The sequence below is a fragment of the Heterocephalus glaber genome, unplaced genomic scaffold (genome assembly GCF_053883595.1).
Source record: "Heterocephalus glaber isolate CG9 unplaced genomic scaffold, H.glaber_assembly_v1.0 deba00001428, whole genome shotgun sequence".
Lineage (NCBI taxonomy): Eukaryota > Metazoa > Chordata > Mammalia > Rodentia > Bathyergidae > Heterocephalus > Heterocephalus glaber.
Genome location: NW_028258293.1, coordinates 14,410,831 through 14,427,062, shown reverse-complemented (window position 1 = coordinate 14,427,062; position 16,232 = coordinate 14,410,831). Strand labels below are relative to the sequence as shown.

General features: G+C 35.2%; 1 protein-coding gene across 50 annotated transcripts in view; it reads right to left on the bottom strand.

The window, feature by feature from the left end:
* Nucleotides 1-16,232, bottom strand: part of Sox6 (SRY-box transcription factor 6) — a 689,857-nt gene that overhangs the window by 110,226 nt on the left and 563,399 nt on the right. For 41 of the 50 annotated variants that reach the window (XM_087211270.1, XM_087211269.1, XM_021263841.2 and 38 more), the window contains 2 exons: nt 13,265-13,344; nt 11,818-11,940 (listed from right to left, as the gene is read on the bottom strand). In XM_087211270.1, coding sequence (XP_087067396.1) covers nt 11,818-11,940; nt 13,265-13,344 — 203 coding nt within the window. The remainder of the gene's footprint in view (nt 1-11,817; nt 11,941-13,264; nt 13,345-16,232) is intronic. The other 9 variants (XM_087211296.1, XM_021263845.2, XM_087211299.1 and 6 more) reach the window with 1 other exon arrangement.

The following is a 16,232-nucleotide window of genomic DNA, read 5'->3' as shown; positions in this document are numbered from 1 at the left end:
CTGTTCATTAGGTTTGTACATTCAATTACATATATTTTATATATTTTGTATATATTAAACCCCATGTCCCATCCACCTCTACCTAAAATAGGTGGGAGCATGCAATATACTGCCCTTTTGGCCTATTTGTGTTCAATTCAGTTTGACCATAATTTATGCACAAGAGTCAGTCAGACTGCAATATTTACACTGTTGCCTCACAATTCTTTACACACTAACTCAGGCCACTAACTGGCTACCTAGTTAACTCACCTCTCTGGGCCTCAGTCTCTCCAAGTAGAAAATCAAAAGATTACATAGCACTTGAGTGTATGCAAAGCATCTTTCCAGGCATTTCTTGGACATCCTCACAACTGCCCTAGGGAGCTATTATTCCTAACTCTGCTTAACAGTATTTGGGTATCAGGAAGATTAATTTGCTGAAACTCATGGGACCAGGAATAGAGTTAGGACTTGACGCTTGAGGCCTCCAGAGGCTTTTCAAGTTCTAGAAATCTATGAAATTTTAGGACCTCATTGTCTGTTTATGACTTTCTTTCAGTATCATGGCTTTTTTCTCTTGATTAGTGGGAAGTCCAATACATAGTATCTTAATAACTAACTGGCTATCATTTCTTGTTAAAAAGCACTGTGCTAAAGCTCATGCTTCTTGAAATTGGGAGCAGTCATCAGACACAGATATTTGGACAGAAATATTTCAAAGTCCCTAAATACAACAGCTTGGTTAATTAATGAATGAGTATATTTATATGCCTATATGCCAAGTGAGTAGCCCTATATCATCTGTTCCTATCACTTTGAAGTGTTGCTCATTTAATTGATTTTGTCCCTAGTCCATAAGAACAGGAAGTTGCTTTGCTTGTTTAACAGAGTACCTAAAGTATATAGTATATAATTTAAAAATATTTGTTAAATTAATAAATGAATAAGAGATTATAGTATAAAGCTATGGAAAGAAATGATATTTATTGAGCATCAGTCATGCAGCATTCATGCTTTTTGTATTATCTTACTTAATTTTATCTCATAATAACCCAATGGGAGATGTTATTATCTGACTTCACAGATGAACAGAGTGAGATTCATAAGAAATTAGCTCATGGTCACTTAGTTCTTTTAACTGCAGAGGTCATGTGGAACCAGGAAACATTGCTTCCTTGAAACCTGAAAGCATTACTAATGTATAAATAAAAAGCACGTAAGAGAGCAAATCAGCTGCTATTTGAATGGTAACAAGTTGCCTCAATAAATGGTCATATAAACTAATACATATATAGTCATCTTCCTTTTTCATAGTGAGGTATGTCTATATTTAGTGATAATGTTTCATAATCAGGAAATGCCGGCAGAGATAGGTACAAAACTAGGAGAGCATGATCTAACATACGTGATTTACAGATGAGTGACTTGTTCTACAACAAAGAAATGCCATTGATAGATGGATGGAAAAGCAAAACATTTCCATCCAAATCGGTCATATCTAGCCATATCTACCATCTCAATAAAGCTTCTTTCTTTTGTTCTCATGATCTTACACTCTTGATTTCTCTATTGTGCTATGTTGGAGCCAATAACATAACTATACATTATGCAAGGACTGTCCCTTAGGACATGGAGCAAATACTTCTTTGCACCTTAAGAAGATGTACTGAATGGGAACAGCAATGCTAGCAAGAGGAGTATCTTTTTCTGTGTGCTGTCAGCTAAGACTCTCCTCAACTCCAGAGGGCAGTCTCAGAGGTGGGAGGACTTGCTATTCCACTCAGTGACAGTGTTTCTTCTGCATTTTTAAAATGTATTTTTATTAATTTGCTTTTCTTTTCAAGCAGACTGAGTGGTAATCCATTGGGAGTGTGATGCTAAACCTCTTTTCCTATAGAGTTTTTAAACTGGGCCTCTGAGAAGGAGTTTGATACAATTCAATGACTGAAGTAATACCTTTGTCCATTTGAGCATTAAATGGCCTGTTGAAATACAGCTTAGTTAGAGGGAATTTCAGAAAATAGTACTTTGTAATTTTTTTTTAAATTTCTCTCCCAGTTGACTAGAGCAGAGCTTGGAAAATGCAGCTCCATCACTTTTCACAGCCTTTCAGGTCAAATTCTCACCAGTGTTAATTAAATATAACCCCCTTAGACTCTCAGAGGTTAAGCGAAAGCAACACAGCATTCTTCTCCAATACATTACTGTAAATACAAATGGTCATAATCTGTTTATAAGAAGACTTCTTCAACCACAGAAGTCTCACTAATGAAAAATTATAAAAGGCAAAAAATAACAATGTGACAACTGTTCATCACAAAATATTTTAAACATTTTAAATTATCCATTTCCACATCTATTGTGCTTAAATAATAAATATCATAAAGGGAATTGGCATAACAGATGGTTTCAGCTTTGGGTAGCAAACACAGACCAGTTTTTGGCGTGATAAAGTGAAACAATTAAATCCAGTATCTAATTCAATCTCTCATTTAAAAGACTTCTTTCCCCTCAGCTTAGAGAAAATTTCCCTAGCAGCTACAAGTATTAACATATTTTCTATTTTTATCAGATGCTATATCTTTTGTAGCACAACCTGACCAAACTCTAAAACTGGACACTTGCTGAAATAATGTTTCTGTGTTAGTCATTTTAAGTTGGAAAAGTCTCTATTAAGTTTCATACACTGCCCAGATCTATTTGTAAATTAAATCATTTAAACTAAGCTCTTTAATACTCTATAATTAGTCTTGTCACTCTGAACATGACTTTCCTTTAAATATTCCTTCCTGACTCTCCTATTGTCCCAAGATTCCTGAGAAGAAAGCACCCAAGCGATAATTCAACATTATTGCTGCTTCAGTGCACTAATCACTTAAAGAGCAGCAAAGATTCTGTGCTTTCTGCCCCACAGCTCCTGCAGCCTCCTGGCCTAAGGCAGACATTCCAACCCAGCAACATCCAGATGTCAAGAGGAATACCCAGCTCCTGATGCAGCAGGCACTCCATTCCAGCATGGTCAAACATCTGCTTCCTCTGCTGGCGTGCAACCTGCTGAACACTCTCAGAGGGCTGCACAGGCTAGGGATGGCCAAGGACACAGTCCCCAGCTACTCCAGGAGACTTATCAAAACTTTGAAATTGTAAGACATCCTTAGAAACTCTCCAAAGAATAGTGCTTCTGCACACAGCAAAAGTATTCTCAGCATTTTCCTCCAAAAAAAGCTACAGAATAGGACAGTTTTTATCACAGTAGTTCTTATCCTTGTTAAATTCTATTAGATGTGAAGTTTTTCTATACAGCTGGAAATCTGAAAAATATGGAAATTCTTTGGGATCATGAGAATGTCATGTTGACATTGAAATTTTCCCTTTTATCATTTAATTAAAATGCCTTTAATTCATTTAAATTTTGCTATAAGAAAAGAACAAGTTATGCAAGAAATTTTCTAAATGACTGTGCTTCTTATCAGTCATCAGAGTTTAAATCAAAAATTCTGGCTGAGAAATAAAATTTAAAATACACTTAAACCATCTACTATAGTCCTATTTTGTTTGATAGATGAGTATTATGGTCCAAGACACTTTACTCATCTGAGTTTCAATTTCTTCCTTGAAAATATGGAGATAATATTAGAGCACATTTATTATAAAGGCTAAATGTAGATTGCTTTTTAAACTGTAAAATAGTTATTACATACATATGTATATGTGTGCCCATGTGTGTACACGTACATAATATTTACATTATTCTTATATCCAGCTTTTGCCTTACTTTAGTAAGAAATTCAGGTTTCCTATATAATATCTGATTTATACATCGAGTATATGATCTCTGCCAAAAATGATTTCATATATCTTATGGGATCTCAGGAAACAGCATTCTATAAAAGCTAATGAACAGCTCCCAGGTGTTCATGAAATTTCATATTTATTCCAGTCTAAAAGATAGACTTATTTATTGTTAATATCAAAAATAATATTCCCTTATTAAAAACCCAAGGGCTGGGACTATAACCTAGTGGCAGATCACTTACTAGCATGCATGAAGCCCCAGGTTTGATCCCATCCAGTTTTATTGACTGGGTAGAATAAAAGCTTTCATTTTGAAGATTAAAGTGAAGCAAAAAACTTAGGACAAGCAATCAAGTAGGTTTTAGTTTTAAAAAATCTGCTGATCTGGATTCAGGCAGAGAGATAGGTGAGGACATTTCTAATGAATAAGATTTGCAATAGCAATTATTTATTATGTATTCCTTTCCCTATTTTCTCTTTTCTTACTAGAATGTAAATTCTACAAGGGTATCTTATTCCTTGATAGTTCTCCACTATATATATGTGAGGTTTTCTCAACCTCAGCACTATTGACACGCTGAACTGGAATATTCCTCATTGTAGGTGGCTGTCCAAGGCATTACAGGGTGTTCAGCACCACTTACCTGGCCTCTTACCCACAGACGTCCATAGTAATCTCCTTAATCTCCTTCAATTAAAATAATAAAAAAGATCACCAGACATTGTCAATCAAACCCTTGGAAATGAAAATTGCTCCCCGTTGAGCACTGTTACGTAGAACAGTGCCTAGCACATATTAGGTGCTAAATAAATATATGTTGAATAACTGAGTGATTAAATGTTATGTTTGGATTTAATCACAGACTTTTTAAAGAAAGACTACACTCAAAGTAGTTTTAGTTTCACTGCAAAAGTAAGAAGGAGGTTCAGGTATAGCAATCACATACTTTCCTACTCTATACATATATAGTCTCACTTTGTCACAACCGATGACCTTTCTTTAACATAATTGTCTGAAGTCCATTGTGTTTACATTAGGGTTCACTCTAGGTATTATACATTTTATATATCTAGATAAATGTATGACATGTTTCTACCATTACAGACTCAATGCAGAGTATTTTCACAACCCTAAAATACCTCTGTGCTATTCCTACTCATCCTTTTCACCCACCCCAACCCCACCAACTGCTGATATTTTTTACTGTCTCCATAGTTTTGCCCTTTCCAGAATGTCATAGATCTGAAATCATAGAGTATATAGAGTTTTTATATAGAGTTTTTCCTGCTCATGATCACTTATCAACTCTTAAAGATAGATATTGATACAGCTTTAATGGTACAGTAGCATTATGTTATTTTAGCAGCCACTTCAAAGATAAAAAGTGTGTTTTCAAATAAGAATTTTAAAAGCATGTAACATTTCATTCTTTCTTTAATTTAAATGAGAAGGTGAATTAGAATAAAAACTTGACAGATATCCCACAAAGGAATATCTAGGTGAAAAGCATCTCTGTTTCAAACTTGCTTCAAATGAGCACCATATACTTGCATTTTGTAGAGTTTGATATAGTTAAAAATACGAATATATTTTAAGTAGTAATATTTTCATACATATCTATCACTTAACTTTGTTTTTGCTTGTATACTGCTCAAGGTCAACAGCTCTTATGTAAACACTGACAGGTACCAAGGACCAAGGTCTAGGTTAATTTATGAAATATCAATCAAAAATACTTTAAAATATATTTGGTAAAACAAGAACAGGAATATCTGTTATTATTTAAGGATCCATTACATTTTATGAGCAATCTACTGAAATGCAAGTACAGTCATCTCTCAGGATGGATGAAGGATTGCTTCCAGGACCCCCTCATAGGTATCAATTTTTGTGGATGCTCCAGTCCCCTTACAGAAAATGTATAGTATTTGTATATAACCTATCCATATCCTCACAGTATACTTTAAACCATCTCTAGATTACTTATAATACCTATTACAATGTAAATGCTATTAAAGTAGTTGTTATGTTGTATTGTTTAGGGAATAATGACAATAAAAATAGTCTGTATAGATTGGATACACATGCAAAATTTTTTCTAAATATTTTTGATCTGTGGTTGGATGAATCCATGGATGCAGAACCCACACGTAATGAAGAGCTGATCATACTATACACTGGGAGCTTCCTATTGAGTGGATTAATTAGTAGGGCAGGAGTTAAATGACTTTGGTGAAAATCTTACATTAAGAGAGGGGGACAAAAGATTTATTTAGCTCAGTGGTTCCACCACCTTCCCCATAACCACAAGGACCCGCGTTCGATCCCCAGTACAAAAAAAGGGGGGGGCTGTGTAGGTTTTATAATTCCAAGGTCCTGGGCGCTTACTGAAACAGCTCTCAACATATAAATAAATACTCTACTAATCAGATAACTTAAACATAGTGAATAACAGGGCCTATGTAAGAAGAGCCAACTTCTATGTATTAACTTAAACCCAAATGTAAATCAAATTTCCAAAAGAAAATCAAGTTCATTCAATACTTTAATTTGCGGGTGATTATAAACAACTTCTGCTTCCTTGACTGTAATGACAAGTCAGATCTCCAAAACCTAGGAGCTGTCTTCCTAATTTGCATGCTTTTCAAATCTGCTTGTATTTTTTTTAGCCTCTACCAGGACCCACTTGGAAGCTGCAAGTTTTCCTGAGAAGCCTATCTAGAAATGAAAAGTTGTTTACGTGGAATAATGCTTCTTACAGACAGAACAACTGATCAAACATTTTAAAAAGTTTTCAAAGAAGCTTAGGTCCCAGATGGCCACAAAAATGAAATTTATTAATTCATTCATTTTACCAAATACTGTACCACTTAATGTAGGGGATTTCATGATAAGAAAAAGAAACAAAGATCCCTGAATTCAAAGACTTCCACCTGGTTATATTAGATTCGTTCTCTACAATTTTTTTCTTTTTAATCTATTCTGATGATGGTTTGGCTGACATTTTTAGAAATCTAATATTTGCTTCATTATCCCATTTGTTATTTACAATGATCCTGGGGATATATATTCTACTCTTTTTACAATGAAAAAGATGAAGAAAATGAAGGTATTTTGAAAATGTAAGACAACATAGCACATTTCATTAGCCCAAGGCTTATCTAGCAGTAGCTATAATGGTTCTCTCAAGTTCTACCACACTATTAAAAGTCAAGAAGAGAATCAGAGGTGGTGAGTGATACTGATTAAGAAAAACACAAGTATTTCCTCTCAAAGTACAGCCCCATGGTTGCTATCCTCAAAACATGCTTTGAACCAGCACATTTCTCTCTCTCCATTGCGTAGCCAGTAGTCAGTCACTCTAATCAACTCTTTATTCAACCCTCTTTTCAATTAGGAATCACAACCTCCCAAGCCTGCCTAGCAAAGTTAATTCACCCTCTCATCCCTCTGTAGCACTGAAGCATGTTTACAACTGTAAATAAGACAAAGTATGAGTCAGTGAATACAATATCATAAAGATTCAGGTTGAAACTAAAATAGAAATAGAGCATTCCCCATGTTTATGGGCACTTCTTCATTTTCTACTTGTAGCATGAAAATTGACAATATCTTTTAAATAAAATATATGCTTATATGCACCTTTGCAAAAATTCCAATTGTTCTCTTCTACCTTTGTAAACTTGGCAAGATTTTGCTTCATTTAAGCATAACTTATAACTTAGGTTGATAGGTTTTCTCAGTACTTAAAGGTTTTAATTATACTTCTTTCCTCTAACCTTCTTCAAACCACACAGAATGTCCATCAAATAAAGGTGAAAATGTATTCATATTCATTTTTTAAATTTTTCATATACAACTCCTTCATTTGGGTTACCACTCATACCATCATTTAAGAAGTAGTCTGTTAAAATATGTTCCAACTAAAGCTTGGTGGGTTTTGAATTCTTGATAAAAATCATTCTCTGGAGCTAATGAAGACAGAAACTCTGCCTGTAACAATATTAAGTTTGTTTTCTCTGGTTATTCAGAGAAGTGAGCAATCTGTCAGTAATACACTGAGTGAAATTACTTGTCTTGTAGGAATAACTGCTGACAGTTACTTTATCTCAGGGCTGACCCAAACATCTCCCTGCTGACAAACAAATTACTATATCTAACTTTGAAAAGGTAACTAGCTTGTTTTAATTTTGATTGGTCTTTCATAATCCCTTATACAAATATTCGGTCCCATCTTTCATTGTACATATTTTTAAAAATGTGAACAAAAAGTGTAAGGGGAAGGGGGACATGTTTGAATTAAGAAGGAAAAAATAAAAGCCTTATCATTTAGAGCTAAGAAAAAGAACATTTATGCTTCTTTCCAAGACTGTTATGTGGATGCCAGTAGGAAGTGCGCCTCCCCAACATTAAGACTGGCAGTGCCGCCAGTGACTGACTGGGTGAGTGCACACGTTACCCAGACAGCATTGTAGGAATTAATTTTCTTCAATAAAGTGATTTTTAAGGCTCATATATTTCACAATCTAAACATATGTCACTGTTTCATAAACAAAATAAATGGATTAAAATAATACATTACCAATATGCTGACACATGGAGATATTTTAATTAGAAATTCTTAAACTGTGTGATATTTAACTACTGTATTTGCTGAAGAGAAGCATGCATCATTTAATAAGAAAGCATGAGACAGGTGTATCACTTTGCATATGGTACCAGCTTGTGTTTAACATAAGCTACACCTATGAGACAACATTACTTCCAATTAAAAACAAAACAAAATTACTTTAAGGATCTATCATATTAAAAGTCATCACATAAAATGAATCAATACAGTGAAACCATTTTTTTTTCATCAAAAAGAGTCATTCAGAGCTTAGTTCCTGAGACCATATTTCTTCAGAAACAATCTAACATCATAGCTACTTAAAGGCCATATTTACATGACTACCTCATTACACTGTCCTCTTTCTTTTACATTCTTTTTGACTTACTTAAGGACCAATGCTAACATAGCTGAGGAAAGCAAATGACAACTGGTCTTGAAATTTATACGGGTGAGAGAACTGAAATAAGTAGCAATATAATATATTGTTTACTGTAGCAAGTGCCCTCTGTTCTCCAAAGGTCAAAAGCATTGTAACCTTATAGTTATAGTTTCTGATTGTTCCCAGGGTTAAATACATTATCAAAATTAATGGTTAAAGCCCCTCAACATTCAGATATATGTGTATTCATGCTTCCATCTGCTGAACTGTTCAACTAAAAACAGCATTCCTTGGTCTTCTCTCTCCTAATATTGTGCCCCTGAGGCAGAGAAAACCATGCCCTAGATCAGCACAGTAGTATAAAAAATGGCCTTTTTGTGTCTTACTTATTTTAAAGAAAGAACTAACTAGAATATGCTAATGCAAAGAGGGTCTTTCCACTTTAAATATCTTGATACAAAATTTTAGGCTTCTAGGATATTACTATAAGGGCTAAGATTTACCCAGGCTCATTAATATTAGAAATAACAACCTTTCAAAGACAAATTAACTGTAGAACTACAATTAGAAAAGACCAGTTCTGAGCAATATCTTATGGGGTTTTCCTCCAGAGAATCTCCATTTCTAAATAAAATCATTTAACAGAATTATAATGCTTCCTTGGTATCAATAGTTTGTCTTGATCATCATTGTTGACAGAGCTGTGACATTTTAGCTTGTCACAGGAGAGGAGAAAACTGTAGCTAGAAAAGAAGGCAGAGTTTTAATATCAATAAGGCAAGATATTATTTAAATTTTCTGGGCCAGGGGTTTAGCTCAGTGGTGCCACTGCCGGCCTCACAAGTGCAAGGTCCTGAGTTCGATCTCCAGTACAAAAAAAAAAATTTCCTTCTGCCTTTTCTCAAACTTTAAAATGGTACTGTGTAGCAGGTAGATATAGGTGTCTACTGTGCTACCAAAGAACATGCTGCATTATATCAGGAAAGTTGGGGAACCTGCCTTTCAAACAAGGTCAATCTTTTCTAATCAGTGTACTATTCAAACAATCAGATCAAAGGTTTTCTGAAATTCTGGAAAAAGGTGCAAAACTAAAAACAAGAGAATAGAGCAAAAATAAAAACTCGGGCTGGTGATTTAGCTCAGTGGTTCCACCGCCTGCCTCGCAAACTAAGGACCCGAGTTCCATCCCCAGTACCAAAAAAAACAAAAACAACAACAAAAAAACTCATGAAATTCTCAAACCAGCCAAATTTAAACTGCAACATTATAAAGGTGCTTGCATCAGTGGGTTCCCTATTTAGCCTATCTGGCATCCACTTTGCTTCTACATCAGTGCCACTAACACTGTGCAGCTCTGGCACACTCAGGTACAACATCATGGTTTCCAGAAACCCAGCAGAAGCCAGATTTGATACATCAGGGGGTCAGTGATTACAGGAGGTACGAGAAAGAATAACCTAAGTGAAGAATTAGACAAAAGAGACTGGGTAGAAACCTGAGTACAGGAAGGATGATGGGATAGAACACAAAACCTCAAGAGATCACAGAAGTCAGAGGAGAGTCTTGAGTTTAAGCCAAGGCCACCTGCTTTCATAATCTTCTAAGCACCTAAAAGCTCTTCAAACTGACTTTCAGGAATGGGTAAGCCTACTAACTGTCCTCACATAGAAGAACTTGCTCCTTATGTCCAGTTATCTCTCTTTGTGGCTCTGCTAGACACAGACTTCAAACTGCCAGGAACATGACACTCTTTCTACAGCTAAGAGAAAGCCTTAAAAAGTGATCTCTTCTGGCTGCATAGAAGAAGACAGCAGATACTGTGTCAGTACATGCCTAGTCATGTCCAAGTGGAAACCCCCGTCTATCGCTTATATCAAAGTAAAAGGAAAAAGAGAGGCGGGCAATAAGCTCTGGAACGCTTCCTTAGGCTACTTCCAAGGTGGCCTTTGATCTTGTCTTCTTCCTTCTTAGGAGTGATCACTCCATTGCTTTCCAAATGGACAGGTTCAAAAGCAGTAGAAAAGATAGTGTCAAAGTGAAAATAATTATTTTCTTTTGGAGCGGTTAAGTTACCGATCTTAGGTTAGAATATAAAATTTGGCATTACATATCATCAGAAAATTACAGTGAACTTCAGTCTGAGGTAACCTGTTTCCATTCTTTTTTTACTTTTTGATTCAACAGATAGCTGGCAACCCTCCAATATGTGATAGTCCCAGAGGGGGACTCCAATAGTACAGGCAAAGAATTAAGTATGAAATTAGGAGGACAGGGTCTGTGCAACAGAAAGACACTTGGTTTTCAAAAGAGCCACATCTACTATCTTTTTCCAGGGGGTAAGAATATCCCATAAAACAAAAGTTTTACTGGGAAGTTAAATATCAAAAGGATATTACAGAACTTTATGGACAAAAAGCTACAAGCCAGGCTCACACACCCAACTTCTGCCTGAGAAAACTACATTAGGAAATTTGAATATGGTAAAATTAGAAAGTCTAGGCAATAACCAAGCTCAATGAATAAAATGTAGCCCCGGTTAAGTCTCTTGACCCCTCTGAACCACAGTGCTCCTGTCTCTGTCTCTCTGTCTCTGTGTGTGTGTGCGTGTGTGTGTGTGTGTGTGTGTGTGTGTGTGTGAAAGAGAGAGAATAATATTTTATCAAGTTTATAGCAACCATGTGGTCAAATGGAAGTGTTTAAATGGCTAAGTATTTGTTAAACACTATAAAACACTATATACGAGAAAAGGTAAATGTAAAAGGGAAAGAAAGATGGTTTTAAAGACACTCAAAGAATTCACTTGAAAAAAATACTGTACATATGGCAATAAACAACCTAATTCCTAATTCATGGACATTGGATTGGGTTTTCTTGTTTTCTCTAAAAGAAAAGGAGCAAAGAAAAACCCTTCTTAGAAACAAGAAAAGGGGAGAGAATAGTTTCAGTAGTTAGGCCGAGTGCTTACCACTTTTTAAAAAAGCCTAGAATATGATCGAACAATCCAGTCCCCCACCCAGTGAAGCAAAGCACCAAGGGAAGCATTCATACCTCAATCTGTTGGTGGTTGTAAGAGTGGCCACCACCATGTTCAAAGGTGTCCAAATTCCTGCCAAAACGGTCACTTATGCCCTTTAGCCTTGGGTTAATTTGTGGGTGAGAGACATGACCTTTCTGTTTAGTAGCATATTCAGAAAAAAAAAGACAAAACATACTGTCAGAACTCATGAAACAACATGTATTTCTAAATCCATGGTATTGACCATATCAAAGAATGGAAAGTAAGAGGTTTAAGGCGCAGCCTCTCTGTTTTACAGAAACTTGGTTATAGGATCAAACAATGGCACTGCTTTCTTATTTCTGCCTCTGAAACAAGAGGATATTCCATAGCTCAGCTATAAGAAAAGGGAAAATAGACTAGGTTTACCAATAGGGAGGGTTCATTTTAGTTTTTTACCAGCAGTTATAAGTTCCAAAGTTTGAGTGTAAAAAGTGAAGATTTGCGAGAGAGGCAGGGTTATCGTTCCTATTTGGGGAATGTCTTCATGCTTCCTGAATGCAGCTTATGAAAAAAACTTCTCAAGTACTGCAAAAATTCTTTGTTTACATGCCCAGTTGACAATGTTGAAAGTGATGGCGATTTTTGTGGTACAGTAGCTGCACCCTTTTCAGGTTCAAGTCATATAGAGAATAGCAACATAGAAATAAAAATGCCTGGCCAGATGTTATTCCCTAGATTATTTAAGAAAACTCAAAAATAACCATAGTAAATTTGAAGAATAAAAACTATCTTTAATGAACTTTCCATTGTATTAACTATCATTTTCATGTCTTACCTTTGTGTTTATTATTCACCAAAATATACATTTAAAGTCGATTTCCCATTCAAATGATAGTGTTAAAGGAGTCTAAAGAATATCAAATCCTATTCTACACTTCTTGTTTTACTGTGAAGAATATATGGTACAGACATTTTTCATTCAGTGTCCAAGAGTCACTTTCTCCCGAAGTTTAGCTTTAAAAGACAGACTACTAATCCAGAACTTGGCCAGACACCATGCTCAGACTCTTGGCTCTCAAGAGGATGAGGATACATATATTTAGAAACAATGTGTTCACATTTCACCAAATAATTATCAAGTAATTTGGGAATAACAACTTATTCTATGATCCACAAGAAGGAAAATCTCCAACATCATTCTCTATTTTCATGCTTATATGTAAAAGTTTATAAGAAAAAAGCTAACAGCTAGCCTTTTCAAAAAAACAATAAAAATATGAGTACACAGTACTAAATTATAATGTCATTTTTCCTTTAGAAATAATAGAACTGGCAATTTTCTCTTTGACTTGCAGTATGGTAAGTACATAAGGTGTTAATCCTTCTGAGCTATGCTTTAAAAATTATTTAACATTCAGGCCATTATTTAGCATACAGCTGGTTAGCAGTTTTCCACTAAAGTACTGGCTCATTTCCACATTTTTTTCTGGCACTTACCTGGAGCTGTAAAGGGCTGAGTCCAGAAGCAGCAGCAGCTGCCATTGTTGATGGAATGAACTGTACAGGATAGTTATCACCTGTCAGAAAGAACAATACATACAGGTTTAGACAATGCACAGGGAATCACAGCAGGCAAGTACAAACATGGTCCTTGGATTGCTTGAGCTTTACAACATTGCTCTAAGCCCAAACATCTGCAGAAACAAAAGGCTTGGTTGGGCACAGACTTGCAGTGCTGCCTTGGAACTTTTTGTTAACAGATAGCTGGTAGGCAAACTGGCAAAACATGAATGTGATGTTAAAAAAATTAAATGTGCAATTCAAGCATGTTCACTCCATTACAAATCTTGTAATACATCATTTTTTTAAGAGTAAAAAAAATATCTTAAAGCCAGGCTGACACTCAATACAATGTGAAAGCACTGAAGCTTTTCTATTAAACAACAAAAAGTTTTGGCTTGCTAGGCAAGGCAGAATATTAACAATCCAAAAAAGATTATTAGCTATGGACTGCCCATAACTCTTAAACTTTATTTGATAAAAAATAAAGAGAGCATTTTAAAAATACAACCTCTTCAATAGAGTTTTAAGAACAGCTAATCTTATCTGCCAGCATTCTGTAAAATACCTGGTATCTAATGAGTTGAAACCATTTTTATAAATTAACCTCTAGCATCTTATTATTAGAACCTAGTACATAATCATGCACACTAGGAACTGATCAAACATTCTTTGATGATGACTTGATTAAATAACTACACATTGTATATGGGTTATCTGTACTAATAGCCTGGTACAAATCGAGTATAGTTTAGCAGAGATCAATGTTACATCTTAATGCGTTTCTAACCCCAACCCACCCCTAAATAGGGGACTGAAGTACCTTCTGTAACCTAGGAACATAGTTTCTGTCCAGAGACTTGAAGAACCAAGAAGAAGTGATGAGGAACACATTGTCATAGTGGTAACTGCACTAAAAATTAATATTTGTGGATAAATTACACAATATCAGTGGCTTAATGGAATGTCACTTTGGCTTCAGCTTATTTAAAGTCAGTGTTATGTACTTTCTCTAGGCTATATTTTAATAGGCTGTTTCTCCACACATTTTTGACATTCATAATAATCATGCTGTTTTGCATGAACTTTTCCACACTGAAAGCTGAATGTAATAATGAAGAGACATTGTAGAAAGAACCATAGTGAAAGAGGTTGTTACCTGGAAAGTAGTAAAACCTCTTTTTTTCCTACCTGGACACTACTACCTAGAGTTTGATGCCCCTGATTCCTTGGAACTCATCCTGCTTGCCACATGAAGGGCTACTCAGCTGGCCCAATGTAAATGTTAAGTTGCTTTCACTTTTAACAAATTGTTAGCTTCTAATCTGCACAGTCTCTTTGCATCTTACCCATAATACCTCATCAGACCATTGAGCACAGTGTGTGCTTGTACACAGTCCAGTAACAATTGGCTTCTGATTGCATATGGAGTGCTGCTACAATGCATTCACTAATGCTATATTGTGCTGAGCTCCTATGGAGTAATGTTCAAAATATCTGATCTTGGTTTTCCCCTTCCATGAGGTTGATTTTGGTTTGAAGTACTGTACAAGCTTTTAAAAAAGATAAACAGGCCAAATTATTTTTATAGTAAATGACTGTCACTTTATGCTTAAATAATTCAACTGATCTTCATGATTTTTAAACTAAATTATTTGAAGAAAGAATAACCTAATCTAAGTCAAATAGTATTCTTTGGCTGCTATCTTAGGTTGAAAAAAAATCACAAAATGATGCTGAATTAATGATGTTTCAAAAATAGGGAGAAAAATCATCCATTCCAACCATCAACATGGACTGCCCCTGGAACATTTTAGAGTTTTTCTTTCTTTAAATATCATGCATTATTCATACTAACTCTAAACCACAATCCCCCCCACCCCCATAAGTTTAATACCAGTTGCTTTATTTGTACTAAAACATTTTTCATGTCAAACATATTTTTAAAAATCAAACTCTAAAAGAATTCCCTGGGGCACTCCTTTTTTTCATAGCTGTCATGCTTCTATGCTATGAAATATCTGATTTTTTAAATATAGTTCTTGGCCTGCCACTTAATTTATTAGTATCTCTACCACACCCTATAGTACTCTCCAGCTCACCTGCTGGCTACAGTTTTCTTTCCACTGTTGACAAGCATATTTTTAAAACATTTTTAACCTTTCTGTGGGTTTGAATCTGCATATCTGAATATGTCTTTAGAAAGCTATTTCTCTATAACATCATTGTATCAATAGTAAAAGTAAAAATGAATACATTAGAGCTACAGAGTAAATCACAGAGAATGATTGGAAGACAGAGAAAAGGGAAAGGCAGCAGAGTGAGATATGGGTTAAAAGTAGAAGAGGAAATTATAAGACGGAGAGGGATTTGAGGGTAACATGAAGTTTAGTTTTTTGATAACAAAGGTACATGCTTCCTCAGTCACCTCTAATTCTCTGTGTGCATGAGCTGATCAAGTAAAATTCTTAGTGGCTGACTTGGCAAGGAATCAGTCAACATGTTACAGCAATTTTTTTCAAATTTGTCTCTGAGTTTGAAATGCTTGCGTGAGTACCTATTCTTTTAAAATTTGTACAAAGGAAGATGAAGCCTGTTAGAACAGGTTGGCTTTAGGCACTACAATAATCTGGCCCTTGCTACGTCTCATATAAGACAACCTCCAAAAACAAACTTGAGAAATAATGTCCATTTTGTAAATCCATCTTTCCAGCCTTTTAGATATTCTAACTACTGTTTTTTATCTGGAATTACAGAATACAAGACTTAAAACCTATGGAAAATCCGCGTGATATTACTTTCACTTGTCAGAATAGGCAACAGTCCTTTAGTCCTTTAGAATCACTGATAGAGTCCCTAAATTTTAAAAAAGTGAATTCTTAAATTTTAAAGAAACTGAAATGAT